General features: G+C 44.5%; 1 protein-coding gene across 1 annotated transcript in view; it reads right to left on the bottom strand.

Moving 5' to 3' along the window:
- Positions 1–19,131, bottom strand: part of LOC143963779 (stereocilin-like) — a 127,897-nt gene extending 108,766 nt beyond the window's left edge. The window contains exons 1-4 of the mRNA XM_077473508.1: positions 19,009–19,131; positions 14,682–14,731; positions 11,131–11,247; positions 6,510–6,592 (exon numbers count right to left, since the gene is read on the bottom strand). Coding sequence (XP_077329634.1) covers positions 6,510–6,592; positions 11,131–11,247; positions 14,682–14,731; positions 19,009–19,024 — 266 coding nt within the window. The 5' untranslated portion in view covers positions 19,025–19,131. The remainder of the gene's footprint in view (positions 1–6,509; positions 6,593–11,130; positions 11,248–14,681; positions 14,732–19,008) is intronic.
- Positions 19,132–22,098: the final 2,967 nt, after the last annotated feature.

Here is a 22,098-nt window from a genome sequence, read left to right as displayed (position 1 = left end):
TAATATAAACAACAGGGGGGATAGGGGACATCCCTGTCTAGTGCCGTTACTATGCGTAAAGAGTGGGGATCTATAAGACGCCAATTGGACCTGGGACGTGGGAAGTGAGTACAAGGCCTGCAGTACTGACAGGAAAGAACCTGAAAAACCAAAACGCTGGAGCGTGGCAAACATGTATGGCCATCCCAGCCTATCAAAGGCTTTTTGTGCGTCTAAACTCAAAATAATGGCAGGGCGGGATGTTTTATCTAGTAGGTCTATGAGATCGATGGTGCGTCTAGTGTTATCACCGGCTCGTCTACCCAGGAGAAATCCTACCTGGTCATTATGGACCAAAGCGGAAATCATCGAGGAAAGTCTATTAGCTAAAATTTTGGTGAAGATCTTATAATCGGAGTTAAGTAAAGCTATGGGTCTGTAATTGTCCGGTAGGGTAGGGGATTTACCCGGCTTCGGGATAACCGTTATGTGCGCATATTTTTTTTTACATTTTGTTACAATCTTATTCCAAAATGGATTAAATTCATTATTTTCCTCAAAATTCTACAAACAATACCCCATAATGACAACGTGAAAGAAGTTTGGTAAAATCTTTGCAAATTTATAAAAAATAGAAAACAAAAAAATCCCATATACATAAGTATTACAGCCTTTGTGCAATACTTTGGTGAAGCTCCTTTGGCACCAATTACAGCCTCAAGTCTTTTTGAGTATTATGCTAAAAGCTCGGCACACCTATTTTTGGGGCAGTTTCTCCCATTCTTCTTTGCAGAACCTCTCAAGCTCCATCAGGTTGGATGGGGAGCGTCGGTGCACAGACATTTTCAGAAGAGAGGTTCAGAGAGGTTCAATCACATTTAAGTCTGGGCTCTGGCTGGACCACTCAAGGACATTCACAGAGTTGTCCCGTAGCCACTCCTTTGTTATCTTGGCTGTGTGATTAGGGTCGTTGTCCTGTTGGAAGATGAACCTTCACCCCAGACTGAGGTCCAGAGCACTCTGGAGCAGGTTTTCATCAAGGATGTCTCCGTACATTGCTGCATTCCTCTTTCCTTCGACCCTGACTAGTCTCCCAGTTCCTGCTGCTGAAGAACATCACCACAGCATGATGCTGCCACCACCATGCTTCACTGGTATTGGCCAGGTGATGAACAGTGTAAAGGAAACTTAATTGCGCAACCTAAAAATACAAAACAAGTGAGTAATCTTATCCCCACATGAACACCTGGATATTCAAATGAGCTGTTGTGAACAACACTTCTAATAATCCAAAAAAGACAGTGAATAAATTAAAATGTACTGTTGTAAACAACACTTCTAATATACCCGTGAATATATTATAATACTTCCAAAAAATAAAGAATAAATAAAAAAAATCTAAATATTAAAGTGAATTCATAATATGGCCACTGCATATGTATAAAAGTTCCTAATATCCAGAAACCTTGTAATGAGAGGAAAAAATCCACTACAACAAATAGTCACTATTGACATAAAAAGTCACAAATTCCTTTCAACTGTAGCCAAAGTATCCAAACAGTGAAACTATGTAGCAAAACTTCTCCTTCTTCCTTCATAAGAAGGACCACCATACACTGATTATGCAGACTTCAGCCCGACAAAAGAAATGAGATCAAAGGCCGCTTACCAGATCCGTGAGTTAACAGTCGCATAAAGATATATGAGGATGACCCCCCCCACACTGGGCGATACTCAATCACCATTCCTCAGCGCAGATCATCCAATCCTCGGATAAGCAGCAGCCGCCCACTCCTCCGCTGCACAGCGGTCTCGTCCTCAGTCAGCGTTAGTCTGCACACCCTGTGTCCAGAGACCACGGACACGCCGGGGTCCCACTCAAGTTCAGCGTATGGGGCAGAAAAAAAGGAGTATATAGTGCAATATTGTTTAAAAACCAGGAAGCTTCTTTATTGTAATAAAAAATAGAGAGAGATCCAAAACACTTGACAATCACATAGTAAAAAAAAACAGCAATCTAATGGATCAAAAAGCGGTGTATCGATATAAACTGCAGGTGCAGCAAGAGCCAGCTAACCGCACCGTACATCTGGTCCTCTGGCTCAACCCGACGCGTTTCTTCGTATAAGGCTTCAACTGGGAAACGAGACCAAGTTGAAGCCTTATATGGAGAAACGCGTTGGGTGGAGCCAGAGGACCAGATGTACGGTGTGGTTAGGCTGGCTCTTGCCGCAGCTGCAGTTTATATCGATACACCGCTTTTTGATCCATTTGATTGCTGTTTTTTTTTACCATGTGATTTTTTTGGATCTCTCTCCATTTTTTATTATAATAAAGAAGCTTTCTAGTTTTTAAATAATATTGCATTATATACTCCTTTTTTTTTTGCCCCATACTCTGAACCTGAGTGGGACCCCGGCGTGTCCGTGGTCTCTGAAACTCAGGGTGTGCAGACTAACGCTGACTGAGGATGAGACCGCTGTGCAGCGGAGGAGTGGGCGGCTGCTGCTTATCCGAGGATTGGATGATCTGCGCTGAGGAATGGTGATTGAGTATCGCCCAGTGTGGGGGGGTCATCCTCATATATCTTTATGCGACTGTTAACTCACGGATCTGGTAAGCGGCCTTTGATCTAATTTCTTTTGTCGGGCTGAAGTCTGCATAATCAGTGTATGGTGGTCCTTCTTATGAAGGAAGAAGGAGAAGTTTTGCTACATAGTTTCACTGTTGGATACCTTGGCTACAGTTGAAAGGAATTTGTGACTTTTTATGTCAATAGTGACTATTTGTTGTAGTGTATTTTTTCCTCTCATTACAAGGTCTCTGGATATTAGGAACTTTTATACATATGCAGTGGCCCCATATTATGAATTCACTTTAATATTTAGATTTTTTTTTTATTTATTCTTTATTTTTTGGAAGTATTATAATATATTCACGGGTATATTAGAAGTGTTGTTCACAACAGTACATTTGAATATCCAGGTGTTGATGTGGGGATAAGATTACTCACTTGTTTTGTATTTTTTAGGTTGCGCAATTAAGTTTCCTTTACATCTACATAAGCTGAATATTCAGGCTTTTTTTTTGTTGCAGCACCTTTGTCTTTTCATCAATTATAATTATTAATATAATTTTTTATTTAAATTCAATTATGCACACTAATTTTTAAGAAATTTTTCACTTTAATTAATTTGTTCCGGTTAGCGCAGATTTTTTCTCTTTTTAACCAGATGATGAGCAGTACGTGGTTTCCTCCGACGTTTGTCATTCAGGCCAAAGAGTTCAATCTTTGTTTCATCAGACCAGAGAATTTTGTTTCTCATGATCTGAGAGTCCTTCAGGTGAAAACTCCAGGCGGGGCTGTCATGTGCCTTTTACTGAGGAATGACTTCCGTCTGGACACTCTACCATACAGGCCTGATTGGTGGAGAGCTGCAGAGATGGTTGTTCTTCTGGAAGGTTCTCCTCTCTCCACAGAGAAATGCTGGAGCTCTGTCAGAGTGACCATCGGGGTTCTTGGTCACCTCCCTGACTAAGGCCCTTCCCCCCGATCGCTCAGTTTGGCCAGGCGGCCGCTCTAGGAAGAGTCCTGGTGGTTCCAAACTTCTTCCATTTACAGATGATGGAGGCCACTGTGCTCATTGGGAGGTTCAATGCTGCAGAAATGTTTCTGTACCCTTCCCCCGATCTGTGCCTCCATACAATCCTGTCTCCGAGGTCTACAGACAATTCCTTGGACTTCATGGCTTGGTTTGTGCTCTGACATGCACTGTTACCTGTGGGACCTTCTATATAGACAGGTGTGTGCCTTTCCAAATCATGTCCAATCAACTGAATTTACCACAGGTGGGCTCCAATCACGTTGTAGAAACATCTCAAGGATGATCAGTGGAAACAGGAGGGACCTGAGATCAATTCTGAGTGTCAAGGCAAAGGGCGTGATACTTATGTACATGGGAGGAGCCTGTGATACTTATGTACATGGGAGGAGTCTGTGATGCTTATGTACATGGGAGGAGCCTGTGATACTTATGTACATGGGAGGAGCCTGTGATACTTATGTACATGGGAGGAGCCTGTGATACTTATGTACATGGGAGGAGCCTGTGATACTTATGTACATGGGAGGATTCTGTGATACTTATGTACATGGGAGGAGCCTGTGATACTTATGTACAGGGGAGGAGCCTGTGATACTTATGTACATGGGAGGAGCCTGTGATACTTATGTACATGGGAGGAGCCTGTGATACTTATGTACATGGGAGGAGTCTGTGATACTTATGTACATGGGAGGAGCCTGTGATACTTATGTACATGGGAGGAGCCTGTGATACTTATGTACATGGGAGGAGTCTGTGATACTTATGTACATAGGAGGAGCCTGTGATACTTATGTACATGGGAGGAGCCTGTGATACTTATGACTTATGTACGTGGGAGGAGCCTGTGATGCTTATGTACATGGGAGGAGTCTGTGATACTTATGTACGTGGGAGGAGTCTGTGATGCTTATGTACATGGGAGGAGCCTGTGATAATTATGTACATGGGAGGAGTCTGTGATACTTATGTACGTGGGAGGAGCCTGTTATGCTTATGTACATGGGAGGAGTCTGTGATACTTATGTACGTTGGAGGAGTCTGTGATACTTATGTACGTTGGAGGAGTCTGTGATATTTATGTACATGGGAGGAGTCTGTGATATTTATGTACGTGGGAGGAGTCTGTGATATTTATGTACAAGGGAGGAGTCTGTGATATTTATGTACGTGGGAGGAGTCTGTGATATTTATGTACATGGGAGGAGTCTGTGATATTTATGTACGTGGGAGGAGTCTGTGATATTTATGTACGTGGGAGGAGCCTGTGATACTTATGTACATGGGAGGAGTCTGATACTTATGTACATGGGAGGAGTCTGTGATACTTATGTACATGGGAGGAGTCTGTGATACTTATGTACGTGGGAGGAGTCTGTGATATTTATGTACGTGGGAGGAGTCTGTGATATTTATGTACGTGGGAGGAGTCTGTGATATTTATGTACGTGGGAGGAGCCTGTGATACTTATGTACGTGGGAGGAGTTTGTGATACTTATGTACATGGGAGGAGTCTGTGATACTTAGGTACATGGGAGGAGTCTGTGATATTTATGTACATGGGAGGAGTCTGTGATATTTATGTACATGGGAGGAGTCTGTGATACTTATGTACATGGGAGGAGTCTGTGATACTTTTTTTTTTTTTTTTTTTTTGCAAATCTGTTTATTGGAATTTAGACAGTGAACAAGCAACCAAAAGCAAAACAGAACAGACAAAAACAAAAACACAGACATTGGTCACGATTAGTGTTACAGGCGTGACATGTAAAGAGTTGCAATATAGGACAGTGCGTTACATACAAAACATGTCGGAGAATTCAAGGCATCTCACCGGCCACAGAGGGCCGTCTCCATGTGCAGTAGGACGACTCAGGACTAAACCACGCTACTCAGATATACAACATTTCCACTAGTGCATATTCCTATTTATTAGAGTCTGTGATACTTAGGTACATGGGAGGAGTCTGTGATATTTATGTACATGGGAGGAGTCTGTGATACTTATGTACATGGGAGGAGTCTGTGATATTTATGTACATGGGAGGAGTCTGTGATACTTATGTACATGGGAGGAGTCTGTGATACTTAGGTACATGGGAGGAGTCTGTGATATTTATGTACATGGGAGGAGTCTGTGATACTTATGTACATGGGAGGAGTCTGTGATACTTAGGTACATGGGAGGAGTCTGTGATATTTATGTACATGGGAGGAGTCTGTGATACTTATGTACATGGGAGGAGCCTGTGATGCTTATGTACATGGGAGGAGTCTGTGATATTTATGTACATGGGAGGAGCCTGTGATACTTATGTACATGGGAGGAGTCTGTGATATTTATGTACATGGGACTTTTCATTTTTTTATTTTTAATACATTTGCAAAGATTTCAAGCAAACTTCTATCACGTTTTCATTATTGGGGATTGTTTGTAGAATTTCGAGGAAAATAATTAATTTAAAACATTTAAATTTGTCAAATCACAGGGTGGACACAGCACGCCTGCCCAAAACCCGGAAACAGGCAGCAACGTGGTGCCTGTAGGAGTCGCTTCATTGTAGTATATGTAGGGAAGTGGTTAGAGAATGCACTTGACTCCTGTTGTGGGCTGACATCACACAGAAGTTTTTTGGTGTCAGCCCTGACCAGCTGACCTTTGCTAAACTACTCCAACCCTCTCACTCTCCTAATCTCTTTATAGATACTAATTATTATAATCTCAGGTGAGGGCTAAATGAGACTCCTTGATATAATACGGGAAAGGAGCACAATACACAGGGGAGCACTGGATTCCTGGCAGGATCAACAGGTATTTATTGCACTCATTGCAGAGCTATAAGAAAACATTTGGAATGTTACATTTCACACACCAAACAGTAGCCAATCAGAGCAATTCATTGTTGGGGATTACATAAACTTACTGGATCTGAGCCAGATTCCGAGGGGTTAAACGTTTCAGAAGAGTCGGGGGAGGGGAGGTGATCTTATCCAATGCACAGAGAATCTAAGAAAAGAAAAATGAATAACATTAATTATTACTGATCTTCTCAATGTTACCATTCATAGAGCCTATAGTATACAGTGGTGTGAAAAAGTGTTTGCCCCCTTCCTCATTTCCTGTTTTTTGCATGTTTGTCACACTTAAGTGTTTCGGAACATCAAACCAATTTAAACAATAGTCAAGGACAACACAAGTAAACACAAAATGCAATTTGTAAATGAAGGTGTTTATTATTAAAGGTGAAAAAAAATCCAAACCATCATGGCCCTGTGTGAAAAAGTGATTGCCCCCTAAACCTAATAACTGGTTGGGTCACCCTTAGCAGCAACAACTGCAACCAAGCGTTTGCGATAACGTGCAATGAGGCTTTTACAGCGTCCTGGAGGAATTTTGGCCCACTCATCTTTGCAGAATTGTCCTAATTCAGTTACATTAGAGGGTTTTCGAGCATGAACGGCCTTTTTAAGGTCATACCACAACATCTCAATAGGATTCAGGTCAGGACTTTGGCTAGGCCACTCCAAAGTCTTCATTTTGTTTTTCTTCAGCCATTCGGTGGTGGACTTGCTGGTGTGTTTAGGATCATTGTCCTGCTGCAGAACCCAAGTTCGTTTCAGCTTGAGTACACAAACAGATGGTCGGACATTCTCCTTCAGGATCTCTTGGTAGACAGCAGAATTCATAGTTCCTTTTATCACGGCAAGTCTTCCAGGTCCTGAAGCAGCAAAACAGCCCCAGACCATCACACTACCACCACCATATTTTACTGTTGGTATAATGTTCTTTTTCTGAAATGCAGTGTTCCTTCTACGCCAGATATACTTGGACACACACCTTCCAAAGAGTTCCACTTTTGTCTCATCGGTCCACAGAATGTTGTCCCAAAAGTCTTGGGGATCATCAAGATGTGTTGTGGAGAAATTGAGACGAGCTTTGATGTTCTTTTTGCTCAGCAGTGGTTTTCTCCTTGGAACTCTGCCATGCAGGCCATTTTTGCCCAGTCTTTTCCTGATGGTGGAGGCATGAACGCTGACCTTAACTGAGGCAAGTGAGGCCTGCAGTTCCTTGGACGTTGTTGTGGGGTCTTTTGTGACCTCTTGGATGAGTCGTCGCTGCGCTCTTGGGGTAATTTTGGGCGGCCGGCCACTCCTGGGAAGGTTCACCACTGTTCCATGTCTTCGCCATTTGTGGATAATGGCTCTCACTGTGGTTCGCTGGATTCCCAAAGCTTTGGAAATGGCTTTATAACCCTTTCCAGACTGATAGATCTCAATTACTTTCTTTCTCAATTGTTCCCGAATTTCTTTGGGTCTCGGCATGATGTGTAGCTTTTAAGGATCTTCTGGTGGACCTTACTGTGTCAAGCAGCTCCTATTTAAGTGATGCCTTGATTGTGAACAGGTGTGGCAATAATCAGGCCTGGGTGTGGCTAGAGAAATTGAACTCAGGTGTGGACAACCACAGTTATAGTATGTTTTAACAAGGGGGGCAATCACTTTTTCACACAGGGCCATGATGGTTTGGATTTTTTTTCACCTTTAATAATAAACACCTTCATTTACAAATTGCATTTTGTGTTTACTTGTGTTGTCCTTGACTATTGTTTAAATTGGTTTGATGTTCCGAAACACTTAAGTGTGACAAACATGCAAAGGAACAGGAAATGAGGAAGGGGGCAAACACTTTTTCACACCACTGTAGCTCCCATCAGAGTCCTCCCTTACAGGAAAGTCCCCATCTCAGTCCCCCCTAGCAACTCCATTAAATCAAAGTTCCTTCTTACATGAGAGTCCCCCTTACATGAGAGTGCAATTAGAGTCCATCCTTACATCATGGTCCAGATCAGGCCCCCCCCTTACATGAGAGTCCCCATCAGAGATCCGTCCTTACATGAAAGTCCCCATCAGAGTCCATTCTTACTTTATGGTCCACATAAGGGTCCCCCCTTACATGAGAGTCCCCATTAGAGTCCCCCTTACATGAAAATCCCCATAAAAGTGCCTCCTTACATCAGAGTCCCCCTTACATGAGACTCCCAAATCAGAGTTCCCCTTACATGAGAGTCCCAAATCAGAGTTCCCCTCTTACATGAGAGTCCCCATCAGAGTCCATTCTTACATTATGGTCCAGATCAGGGTCCCCCCTTACACGAGAGTCCCCATTAGAGTCCCCCCTTACATGAAAATCCCCATCAAAGTGCCTCCTTACATCAGAATCCCCCTTACATGAGAGTCCATTGAGAGTTTATCCTTACATCATGGTCCAGATCAGGGTCCACTCTTACATGAGAGCCCCCAATCAGAGTTCCCCCTTACATGAAAGTCCCAAATCAGAATCTCCCCCTTACACGAGAGTCCCCATCAGAGTCTCCTCCTACATGAGAGTCCCCATCAAAGTCTATTCTTACATTATGGTCCAGATCAGGGTCTCCCCTTACATGAAAGTCCCCATTAGAGTCCCCCCTTACATGAAAATACCCATCAAAGTGCCTCCTTACATCAGAGTCCCCATCAGAATCCCCCTTACATCACACTCCATCTTTACATCATGGTCCAGATCAGGCTCCCATCTTACATGAGAGTCTCCAAACAGAGTCCCCCCCCTTTACATGAAAGTCCCCATCAGAGCCCCTCCTTACATGAGAGTCCCATCAGAGTCCCCCTTAAATGAGAGTCCAATTAGAGTCCATGCTTACATCATGGTCCAGATCAGAGTCTCCTCTTACATGAGAGTCCCATCAAAGTCTATTCTTACATTATGGTCCAGATCAGGGTCTCCCCTTACAGGAAAGTCCCCATTAGAGTCCCCCTTACATGAAAATACCCATCAAAGTGCCTCCTTACATCAGAGTCCCATCAGAATCCCCCTTACATCAGACTCCATCTTTACATCATGGTCCAGATCAGGCTCCCCTCTTACATGAGAGTCCCCAAACAGAGTCCCCCCCCTTACCCGAGAGTCCCCATCAGAGTTCCTCCCTTACATTAGAGTCCAATTCAATTCTATCCTTACATTATGACCCAGGTCAGAGCCCCCCCCCCCCCCCCCCTTACCTGAGAGTCCCCATCAGAGTTCCTCCCTTACATTAGAGTCCAATTCAAGTCCATCCTTACATTATGACCCAGGTCAGAGTCCCCCCTTACCTGAGAGTCCCCATCAGAGTTCCTCCCTAAGCTCTTGTACACACGGTCGGCGATTCTGACAACCAAATTCGTCGGATTTTGTCCGTCGGATTTTGTCCAAAACTGTTGCATACACACGGTCGGACGAAGTTGTCGGGAAATCCGATCTTGCAGAACGTGATGACGTTATTTGGTTACGACGGGACTACGTTCAGGCTAGTAGCCAATAGCTTTGATGTAGGAATTTGATCTGAGCATGCGTGGCACTTTGTCCGATCGGAATTCTCTACACGTGATCGGATTAGGTCCGATCGGAGCATTTTGTTGGAAAATTTTACCAACAAGTTGGAAAACTTGGTCCGTCGGATGGAAACAGTCCGATGGAGACCACACACAGTTGGAATATCCGACAAAACGGTCCGATCGGACACATTCTGTCGGAATCTCCGACCGTGTGTACAAGGGCCTTACATTAGAGTCCAATTCAAGTCCATCCTTACATTATGACCCAGGTCAGAGTCCCCTCTTACATGAGAGTTCCCATCAGAGCCCCCTTACATGAAAGTCCAAATAGAGTCCATCCTTACATCATGATCCAAATCAGAGTTCCCCCCTTACACGAGAGTCCAATTAGAATCCATCCTTAGATCATGCTCCAGATCAGAGTCCTTTCTTACATGAGAGTCCCATTAAAGTCCATCCCTTACCTCATGGTCCAAACCAAAGTCCCGCTTACATCAGGTGCCTGATGGGGACCCTGAAGTAAGGGAGGACTCCGATGGGCTCAAGTGTAATTGGAATTTCTTTTCTGTGTTTTAAGATGAATTCACACATAGTTTTTTTTTTTTCATTTACAGACATTTTACTGCATTGTAAAACACCCATTACTGCAAGGACATAGAAAACAGTTGTTTTCTGTGTGTCTTATTCTCACTACAAATGAAACATGCAGCATTTTATTGCGGCATATTGTACAGAACCGTGTCGCATTGTATAGCAGCGCAGCTCATTGCACTGCTGTACAGCGCCATGAATAAAGTGTCTTTTTGTACACTTCAAATAAAGTTTGCACAAAAAAAAAGAGTTGTGTGATGCGCTGAATCGCTCACCACACTGCCCCCTATCGCAGTCAGGAATGTACAGCAGCCCATACTTTCCTTGCTGTTCTGATTCCTATCATGCGAATTACAAAAAAAAAAGCTCCAGATAAAACTGATTCATTCATGTAAATTGTATTCATTTATAAAACCTGATTTTATTTATTTTTTTATGGCTGACAAATTTTTTTTAAATATTTGTCCCTCATACGGAAAAGTTTAAAGACCCCTGTTCTAACCCCTCCCCCGCTACCCAAGATTAGGGGAAAAAAAATTGCAGCCTCCCGGAGAATGATCTGATTGCTCTACATTTTTCTCTTACCAGCTGACGAGGCAATGAGTTGATGATGTCATAGTACTGAGTCATATTTTGTATTCTATCCTGCAGAATACTTGTAGGAGTTCGCAGTCTCGTCCAATGGCTGAATTTGCTGATGACCTGGAAGTGAGTCACAACAGAAACATTCACCTAAACCTGGAGCTATAATTCATACATTGAAAAATGGAAACTTGTGATGTCTAGGTGGCGCTGAAGAGCACAGGAAATACATATGTCTTTAATAAGATTTACAATGTAATAATTCTAGAGAACACTAGAGGGAATGAGCCAATAAAAGTAACCAATGGCTTTGCATTTATTTATTTTGGTTTATTTGCTAATTCCATCGAATGCAACCTTTTTTTCAGTCATGGCGCCCTTTAAACGTATGTCAAATCATGAGGCACCACAGTCTAAAATGGGGTCCCCCTGTCACAACAGAAGCCCCCCTCTCACATCAGAGTCCCTCTTTCATATCAGAGTCCTCAATCCCCCATTAGAGTCTCCCCAGTCTAAAACGGGGCCCCCCTGTCACAGCAAGATAGGGAATTGGGCCCAAAAGATAAACTCTCACATCAGAATCCCTCTTTCATATCAGAGTCCCCCACATCAGAGTCCCTCCAGTCTAAAATGGGGTCCACCTATCACAGCAGAAGCCTCCCTCTCACATCAGAATCCCTCTTTCATATCAGAGTCCTCATTCCCCCTTTAGAGTCTTCCCAGTCTAAAAGAGGACGGTGTCAGTAGAGCAGAGGATGGCGTCAGTAGAGCAGAGGACGGTGTCAGTAGAGCAGAGGATGGCGTCAGTAGAGCAGAGGACGGTGTCAGTAGGGCAGTGGATGGTGTCAGTAAGGCAGTGGATGGTGTCAGTAGGGCAGTGGATGGTGTCAGTAGGGCAGTGGGCAGTGTCAGTAGGGAAGTGGATGATGTCAGTAGGGCAGAGGACGGTGTCACTAGGGCAGTGGATGGTGGCAAGTGGGCAGTGTCAGTAGAGCAGTGGGCGGTGTCAGTAGGGCAGAGGACGGTGTCAGTAGAGCAGTGGATGGTGTCAGTAGAGCAGTGGACGGTGTCAGTAGAGCAGTGGATGGTGTCAGTAGGGCAGTGGATGGTGTCAGTAGAGCAGTGGATGGAGTCAGTAGGGCAGTGGATGGTGTCAGTAGAGCAGTGGATGGTGTCAGTAGGGCAGTGAATGGTGTCAGTAGAGCAGTGGACGGTGTCAGTAGAGCAGTGGATGGTGTCAGTAGGGCAGTGGATAGTGTCAGTAGGGCAGAGGATGGTGTCAGTAGGGCAGAGGATGGTGTCAGTAGGACAGTGGATGGTGTCAGTAGAGCAGTGGATGGTGTCAGTAGGGCAGTGGATGGTGTCAGTAGAGCAGTGGATGGAGTCAGTAGGGCAGTGGATGGTGTCAGTAGAGCAGTGGATGGTGTCAGTAGGGCAGTGGATGGTGTCAGTAGGGCAGAGGACGGTGTCAGTAGAGCAGTGGATGGTGTCAGTAGGGCAGTGAATGGTGTCAGTAGAGCAGTGGACGGTGTCACTAGAGCAGTGGATGGTGTCAGCAGAGCAGTGGATGGTGTCAGTAGGGCAGTGGATGGTGTCAGTAGGGCAGAGGATGGTGTCAGTAGGACAATGGATGGTGGCAAGTGGGCAGTGTCAGTAGAGCAGTGGGCGGTGTCAGTAGAGCAGTGGATGGTGTCAGTAGAGCAGTGGACGGTGTCAGTAGAGCAGTGGATGGTGTCAGTAGGGCAGTGGATGGTGTCAGTAGAGCAGTGGATGGAGTCAGTAGGGCAGTGGATGGTGTCAGTAGAGCAGTGGATGGTGTCAGTAGGGCAGTGAATGGTGTCAGTAGAGCAGTGGACGGTGTCAGTAGAGCAGTGGATGGTGTCAGTAGGGCAGTGGATAGTGTCAGTAGGGCAGAGGATGGTGTCAGTAGGGCAGAGGATGGTGTCAGTAGGGCAGTGGATGGTGTCAGTAGAGCAGTGGATGGTGTCAGTAGGGCAGTGGATGGTGTCAGTAGAGCAGTGGATGGAGTCAGTAGGGCAGTGGATGGTGTCAGTAAGGCAGTGGACGGTGTCAGTAGGGCAGTGGGCAGTGTCAGTAGGGCAGTGGATGGTGGCAAGAGGGCAGTGGGCAGTGTCAGTAGGGCAGTGGGCAGTGTCAGTAGGTCAGTGTAGGGTGTCAGTGGGGCAGAGGACGGTGTCAGTAGGGCAGTGGAGGGTGTCAGTGGGGCAGTGGACGGTGGCAGTAGGGCAGTGGGCTGTGTCAGTAGGGCAGTGGATGGTGGCAGTAGGACAGTGGACGGTGTCAGTAGAGCAGTGGATGGTGTCAGTAGGGCAGTGGATAGTGTCAGTAGGGCAGAGGATGGTGTCAGTAGGGCAGAGGATGGTGTCAGTAGGGCAGTGGATGGTGTCAGTAGAGCAGTGGATGGTGTCAGTAGAGCAGTGGATGGTGTCAGTAGGGCAGTGGATGGTGTCAGTAGGGCAGAGGACGGTGTCAGTAGAGCAGTGGATGGTGTCAGTAGGGCAGTGAATGGTGTCACTAGAGCAGTGGACGGTGTCACTAGAGCAGTGGATGGTGTCAGTAGAGCAGTGGATGGTGTCAGTAGGGCAGTGGATGGTGTCAGTAGGGCAGAGGATGGTGTCAGTAGGACAGTGGATGGTGTCAGTAGGGCAGTGGATGGTGTCAGTAAGGCAGTGGACGGTGTCAGTAAGGCAGTGGATGGTGTCAGTAGGGCAGTGGGCAGTGTCAGTAGGGCAGTGGATGGTGGCAAGAGGGCAGTGTCAGTAGGGCAGTGGGCAGTGTCAGTAGGTCAGTGTAGGGTGTCAGTGGGGCAGAGGACGGTGTCAGTAGGGCAGTGGGCTGTGTCAGTAGGGCAGTGGATGGTGGCAGTAGGGCAGTGGATGGTGGCAGTAGGACAGTGGGCAGTGTCAGTAGGCAAGTAGGCAGTGTCAGTAGGGCAGAGGACGGTGTCAGTAGAGCAGTGGACAGTGTCAGTAGAGCAGTGGACAGTGTCAGTAGGGCAGAGGTTGGTGTCAAGAGGTTTTTTTGTTTTGTTTTTTACAATAATTATTTTTACAATACTATTATTATTTATTTTTTGTTTACACTTTTTTTTAGGAGTCCTGTTGGGGGGCTTTGGTGAAGTATCAAGGGTCTAATCAGATGCCTGATGTCTCACTTTTGAGACAGAGAAAGGGGATGAGGACAGAGCTTCCCTGATCCCTTTCTCTGGATCCTCAGCTGCACTGGACAGTGAATGAATGGGAAGTGCTCTTCGCTGAGCGGCTTCCTGTCTATTTACAAACTAAAGCCTAGTAAACACCGTGTCCTATGCTTCAGTTATGAATGGACACAGGAGCGATCGGTACCAAATCACTCACTGTGTTCATTCAAAAGAAGAAGATGAGGGAAGTCAGCAGCACTGCGGGAAGGGGAGGGGGGGGTCAGCAGGCAGCCGGAGGGAATCTGCGCCCACACGGGGTGATTAGGGTTGCCACACCCTGTGCACACCCCTATGTGGGAGGGTACACGGAAATTAGAATTGGAGATAGACTTACCTGACTCCAACTTCCATTGTTTGGGTAGATACATGGAACAGCAATAGAGCCTGTGGAACACAGAAACAGATTTCATTCACGGAAGAAAGAACCGCGTGATTGTAGGCGTTGTCACTGGCCTGACCTATGGACAAACTGTAAAATCCTGCATTCATTTCCACTGTATTCCAAATATTTCCAGACTCCTCCTGTTACTCTTGAAGTCTGTAAACTTTGTGAAGATCCCCACACATTGACTCCTAGACTAGTGCAATTTGTTTAGTTCCAAATTTGTTTAAGGAATTTTGACAAATTCGTTAATTTTCCGAATTTCAAACTTCCGAATTTTCAAATTTCTGAATTTTAGAAAATTCTAAATTTCGGAAATTCTGAATCTTGGAGATTCGGAAATTCAAAATTAGGAAATTCCAAAATTTGGAAATTTGAAAATCCAAAAATAAGAATGAAGATCTGAAAATTCGAAAACCCGAAGATCTAAAATAATAATGAACTAATAATAAATATTAAATTATAGGTTTTGGAATTTCCTTCCATATTTATCTGTTAGTGAACGTATTTGAACGAATTATCTGAAATAACAAGTGCCGCATCTAAACGAATGGAACGTAATGATCTAATAATAATAAATAACAAAAATAATAATAAAACCTTTTTTACTATTATTATTTATTATCAATTTGATTACGTTCAGAAACAGCCAAATTTGAAAGGAAATTCCAATACCTATAATTTACTAGTTAGTTATTATTAGTTAGTTATTATTTCGAATTTTACTGTTTTTTTTTCAGATTTTCAAATTTCTGAATTTCTGAATTCCGAAAATCCAAAAATTCTAAAATTTGGAAATTCAGAAATTCTAAAATTTGGAAATTCAGAAATGTGAAAATCCGAATTTTTGGATTTCCGAATTTCCGAAATTTAGAATTTCAGAAAAAAAAGCAAAAAAACAAATGAAATTAAAACAAACACATTTTTTGTCAGTGCACATGTCTATTGACTCGGACACGGAGTCACTACGCCTCCTGTAGGTAGGCACTGCTGTGTCACACATTTCACAGAGCCCGCCTTCTGAGAGGAGGAGTTTTCAGGGGGCAGAGTCAGTACAGGAATCACTGCTTGCCAACAACATGACCATATATGGTAAATTACATCACTGGGGCAAGGTACCTTTCTAGGCAGGTAATTACACACAGGATATTTCTGACACGATTGTTAGGGGCGTCTGCCTTTATTAACCACTTAAAGAGGGATTCCACCCAAAAAAAAAATATTAAAAGCCAGCAGCTATAAATACTACAGCTGCTGACTTTTAATAAATGGACACTCACCTGTCCCGGGTTCCAGCGATGCCGGCAGCCGAGGCCGATCGATCGCTCGGCTCTCGCCTGCTGCCGCCACCATTCTAGGTGAGGGAATCAGGAAGTGAAGCGAACTGGCTTCACTTCCCGGTTCCCTACTGCGCATGCGCGAGCTGCGCCGCGCAATAGGAAATCTCCGCGCTGTCACTGGGACCAGTGTGTGTCCCAGCAGACAGCGCGGCAGGGCAGGAAATGGCGTAGACTCCCACGGGAGTCTATGCCCGGAAGTGGGTGAAAAAACCTGTCTTTGACAGGTATCTCCACCCCCCTCCCCCCTGAAAGGTGTCAATTGTGACACCGGAGGGGGGGAGGGATCCGATCAGCGGAGGTTCCACTTTAGGGTGGAATCCCGCTTTAAGGACCAAAAGATTTTCCCCCTTAATGACCAGGCCATTTTTTGCGCTACAGCACTGCGTCGCTTTAACTGAGAATTGCGCGGTCATGCGACGCTTTAACCAAATAAAAATTTACGTCCTTTTTCCTCCCACAAATAGAGCTTTTTTTTTTTTTTTGGTAGTATTTGATCACCTCAGCAGTTTTTATTTTTTTTCACTATGAACAAAAAAAGAGCGTCAATTTTGAAAAAAAAAAAAAGCCATATTTTATTACTTTTTGCTATAATAAATATCATCAAAAAATATAGAAAATATAATATAAATATAATAAATATACATATAAATAAATATATAAAAAAAAAATTTCTTCTACATATTTTTGGTAAAAAAAAAATCGCAATAAGCGTATATATCGATTGGTTTGCACAAAAGTTATAGAATATGGGGGATAGATTTACCGCATTTTTATTATTATTATTTATCTTTTACTAGTAATGGCGGTGAGCTGTGATTTTTTATTTTTTATGGGGGGGGGGGGGGGGGGAGTTGGTTTGATGTAATTTTGTTTTTGTGGTTTTGTCTGTATTGTGTTAATGTTGTTTCCATATAAAATAAAAAAAGGATTTGATTAAAAAAAAAATTCCAGTATATATCCCATAGTTTGTAGACATGATAACTTTTGGCAAACTAATCAATATTCGCTTTTTGAGATTTTGTTTACCAAAAATATGTAGCAGAATACATATTGGCCTAAGTTTATGAAGAAATTTGATGTTTACATTTTTTTTTATTGGATATGTTTTATAGCAGAAAATAAAATATATAAATATATATATTTTTTCAACATCTTGGTCTTTTCTCCTATATATTGCAAAAAAAACAAAAAACGAAGTGGTGATCAAATACCAAAAGGAAAGCTATATTTGTGGGGGGGCGAATGATATAAATCAGCTATAGCAGGCGCACGCGTGCCCGCTGCACAGCGGGGTGAGCTGATGCGCTTGGCCAGCACCCCCCCATGTGTGCCGGCCGCCCGCCCGCCCACCATCGCTCCTCAGAATGCAAGAACGGGGATCTGTCAATGTAAACAAACAAATCCCCGTTCTGTCAGCGGAGTGGAGAGAGATCGTCTGTTCCCTAGGGATCAGGAACCACAATCTCTCTGTACTCCCTGTCAGTCCCCTCCCCAAACAGTTAGAATCACTGCCTAGGATACACTTAACCCCTTGATCGCCCCCTAGTGTTAACTTCTTCTTTGCCAGTGACCTTGATCGCCCCCCCTAGTGTTAACCCCTTCCCTGCCAGTGACCTTTATCGCCCCTCTAGTGTTAACCCCTTCCTTGCCAGTGACCTTGATCGCCCCCTAGTGTTATCCCCTTCTCTGCCAGTGACCTTGATCGCCGGCCACCAGCGATCGCTCCACAGAGAGCCAGAATGGGGATCTTTCAATGTTAACACACAGATCCCCGTTCTGTCAGGGGAGGAGAAACAGATTTGCTGTTCTTCGTGATCAGGAAGCGCGATCTCTCTCCTCCTCCAGTCAGTGCCCTACCCCCTCCCCCCCACAGTTAGAAACACCTCCCTAAGGAACACATTTAATCCTTTGATCGCCCCCTAGTGTTAACCCCTTCCCTGCCAGTGTCACATACAGTAATCAGCGCATTTTTATAGCTCTGATCGCTGTATAAAGGTCTCCGGTCCCAAAAAAGTGTCGAAAGTGTCCGATCTGTTCTGCCGCAAAGTCGCAGTCCCGCTAAAAATCGCAGATCGCGGCCATTACTAGTAAAAAATTAAAAATAAATAAGAATGCCATAAATCTATTCCCTTTTTTGTAGACGCTATAACTTTTGCGCAAACCAATCAATATACGCTTATTGCGATATTTTTTTTTTTTTACCAAAAATATGTAGAAGAATACATATCGGCCAAAACTAACGAATAAATTTGTTGTTTTTTTTTAAATTGGGGGGATATTTCTTATAGCAAAAAGTAAAAAAAAAAAAAAATGTTTTTTTTACCAAAAATATATATTGGCCTAAATTGATGAACAAATAAAAAAAATAAAAAAATTGGGGGCTATTTATTGTAGCAAAAAGTAAAAAATATTTATTTATTTTTTTACCAAAAATATGTAGAAGAATACATATCGGCCTAATGTGTTTTTTTAAATTGGGGGGATATTTATTATAGCAAAAAGTAAAAAACTATTTTTTTTTTACCAAAAATATGTAGAAGAATACATATTGGCCTAAACAGAGGAAGAATTTTTTTTTTTTTTTTGTTCTATATTTTTTGGGGGATATTTATTATTCAAAAAGTTAAAAATATTGTTTTTTTTTTCAAAATTGTCGCTCTTTTTTGTTTATAGCGCAAAAAATAAAAACCACAGAGGTGATCAAATACCACCAAAAGAAAGATCTATTTGTGAGAAAAAAAGGACGTCAATTATGTTTGGATGCAATGTCGCACAACTGCGCAATTGTCAGTTAAATTAACGCAGTGCCATACCACAAAAAAAAATGGCCTGGTCATGAAAGGGGAGGGGGTAAAACCTTCTGGAGCTAAAGCTGTTAATTGTTCCAGCAAGAATGTATATTCAACCAGTTGATGTTGAGCAGACAGTTGTAGTTTTACCTGTTGCTGATTCCATTTCACACCCAGCAGACTCTTGGGGTCAGACACCAGTTCCTGGACCCGCGGGCGCAAATAAAGGAGTGGCAATGAATGTAGAAGAGATCTCGGCTCCTGCAGCGCCTGTGTTACGTTCCATGACTCCTGCAGGTAGGGACAGAAATAGATCTATGATACTACGGAATATATATGGTAAGGGTGTCCTTATATCTGCTTTATTGGTCATCTAAAAATGACGGCAGATTGGCCCATGCCAGAATCATACATACCCTCAATGTCTGAATGGCAGCCAGTGTTTGGGCATAGCTCAGCGAGTGCGAATGATTGGTCAAAGCTGGGAGAAGCTCTGTAAGCTGATTGGCTGATAACTGTCGCAGGAACATAGGGCTGAGCCCCAGAACCAAGGAGCCCATGTGGGATAGCATCTCATCGGAAATCTGATAAAATTAAAATGTTAAACATTAAAGCAATGTAAAACTCAAAAGCACCCGGTGAAAATAGAAGAAAGCCTAAAGGAAGAAAATGAATGCAGCCATCACATCTCATAATTGGTAAGCCGTAATATAATAAATCTTAGATATGTGCGATTCATTTGGTTCCGGATTTGTTTTTTTTTAACTAATTTTGACAAATATGTTAATTTCCGAATTTTTTCAATTTCCAAAATTTCTAATTCCTGAATTTAAAATTTCCGAAAAAAAATCAAAATTTCCGTATTTCCGAATTTCGAATTTCTGAATTGCAAAATTCGAAATTTTAAAATACGGAAATTGTAAATCTTCGGAAATTCAAAATGAAGAAATTGCAAAAATTCGAAATTAGGAAATTCGAAATGAGGAAATTCCAAAATTTGGAAATTTGAAAATTAGGAAGTTTGCATATCCAAAAATAAGAATGAAAATCTGAAAATTCAAAAACCCCAAAAATCTGAAATAATAACTAACTAATAATAAATATTAAATTAGAGGTATTGGAATTTCCTTTCAAATTTGGCTGTTAGTGATTGTATTTGAATGAATTATCTGAAATAATGAATGCCGTATCTAAACAAATGGAACGTAACAATCTAATAATAATAATAAATAACAATAATAATAATAATAATAAAACCTTTTGATTATTATTATTTTATTATTAGCCTCCTCCCGCCCGCCCTATAGCCGAATGACGGCCTTAGAGCGGGCGGCTTCCTTCGCCTGGCCGTCCCTGGACGGCCTGGTGTTTACTTCCGCAATGCGCGCCGCCGGGGGCGCGCATCGCGGAAGTATTGTATTCGCCGTGTCTCCCGGAGACAGGCAAATACAGATCGCCGTGAACGGCCAATCAAAGCGGCCGTTCACAGCGCGATCGCAGCTGCCAATGGGAGATGATCTCATATGTAAACATATGAGATCATCTCCCATTGCCGTGTCTCTCCCTCCTCACACAGAGACAGCGTGTGAGGAGGGAGAGCGATCTATGTGTCAGCCCCAGTGCCTGTGTCAGCCCCAGTGCCAGTGTCAGCCCCAGTGCCTGTGTCAGCCCCAGTGCCAGTGCCATCTCTCAGCCCAGTGCCATCTGTCAGCCCAGTGCCATCTGCCAGTATTGCCAGTGCCACCTGCCAGCGCCTGCCGTCAGCCCCAGTGCCGTCAGCCCCAGTGCCGTCAGCCCCAGTGCCGTCAGTCCCAGTGTCACCAGCGCCAGTGCCAGCGCCACATGCCAGCGCCAGTGCCGCCCGTCAGCCCCAGTGCTGCCCGTCAGCCCCAGTGCCGCCCATCAGCCCCAGTGCCATCAGCCCCAGTGCCGCCAGTGCCGTCAGCCCCAGTGCCACCTGCCAGTGCCACCTGCCAGCACCAGTGCCACCTGCCAGTGCCACCTGCCAGTGCCATCCGTCAGCCCCAGTGCCGTCAGCTCCAGTGCCGTCAGTGCCGCCAGTGCCAGTGCCACCTGCCAGTGCCACCTGCCAGTGCCACCTGCCAGCGCCAGTGCCACCTGCCAGCGCCAGTGCCATCCGTCAGCCCCAGTGCCAGTGCCGCCAGTGCCACCTGCCAGTGCCACCTGCCACCACCAGTGCCGCCAGTGCCAGTGCCGCCAGTGCCACTTGCTAGTGCCACCTACCACCTGCCAGTGCCACCTGCCAGCGCCAGTGCCATCCGTCAGCCCCAGTGCCGTCAGCCCCAGTGCCGCCAGCCCCAGTGCCACGTGCCAGTGCCACGTGCCAGTGCCCCCTGTCAGTGCCAGTGCCACCTGCCAGTGCCAGTGCCACCGCAACCTGCCAGCGCCAGTGCCATCCGTCAGCCCCAGTGCCTCCAGCCCCAGTGCCACCTGCCAGTACCACATGCCAGCGCCACCTGCCAGTGCCATCTGCCAGCCGCAGTGCCATTTGCCAGAGCAATTAGCCAGAGCAAATAGCCAGCACCATCTGCCAGTGCCATCTGCCAGTGCCAGCCCCAGTGCCAGCCCCAGCCCCATCTGCCAGCGACATCTGCCAGCCCCATCTGCCAGCCCCATCTGCCAGCCCCATCTGCCAGCCCCATCTGCCAGCCCCATCTGCCAGCCCCATCTGTCAGCCCCATCTGCCAGCCCCATCTGTCAGCCCCATCTGCCTCCAGTGCCATCTGCCTCCAGTGCCATCTGTCAGTGCCACGTGTCGTCAGTGCCACGTGGGGTCACTTTGTGGGCATTTCCATTGTCCTGGTGCTCCAGGGCCTTCAAAACTGTAATAGGTGGTTGAGAAATTAAATGTGTAATTTATGCTCCTAGAACGCCTGATGGTGCTATTTCAATATTGGGCCTCTGTATGTGGCCAGGCTGTGTAAAAGTCTCACACATTTGGTATCGTAATACTCAGAAGGAGTAGCAGAACGTATTTTGGGGTGTCATTTGTGGTATACACATGCCATGTGAGAGAAATAACCTATTACATTGAAAATTTTGTGAGAAAAAAATAAAATAAAAAATCTTCATTTTGCAAAGAATTGTGGGAAAAAGATGACAACATCAAAAACCTCATTATGCATCTTAGTAAATACCTTGGGATGTCTACTTTCAAAAAAGGGGTCATTTGGGGGGTATTTGTACTTTCCTGACTTGTTCGGGTCGCAAGAAATGAGA

Source organism: Lithobates pipiens, unplaced genomic scaffold, assembly GCF_037356315.1.
Source record: "Lithobates pipiens isolate NorthernLeopardFrog02 unplaced genomic scaffold, aLitPip1_a1.2 Scaffold_8, whole genome shotgun sequence".
In the NCBI taxonomy this organism is placed as follows: domain Eukaryota; kingdom Metazoa; phylum Chordata; class Amphibia; order Anura; family Ranidae; genus Lithobates; species Lithobates pipiens.
This window is presented reverse-complemented; position numbering and strand designations above follow the sequence as displayed.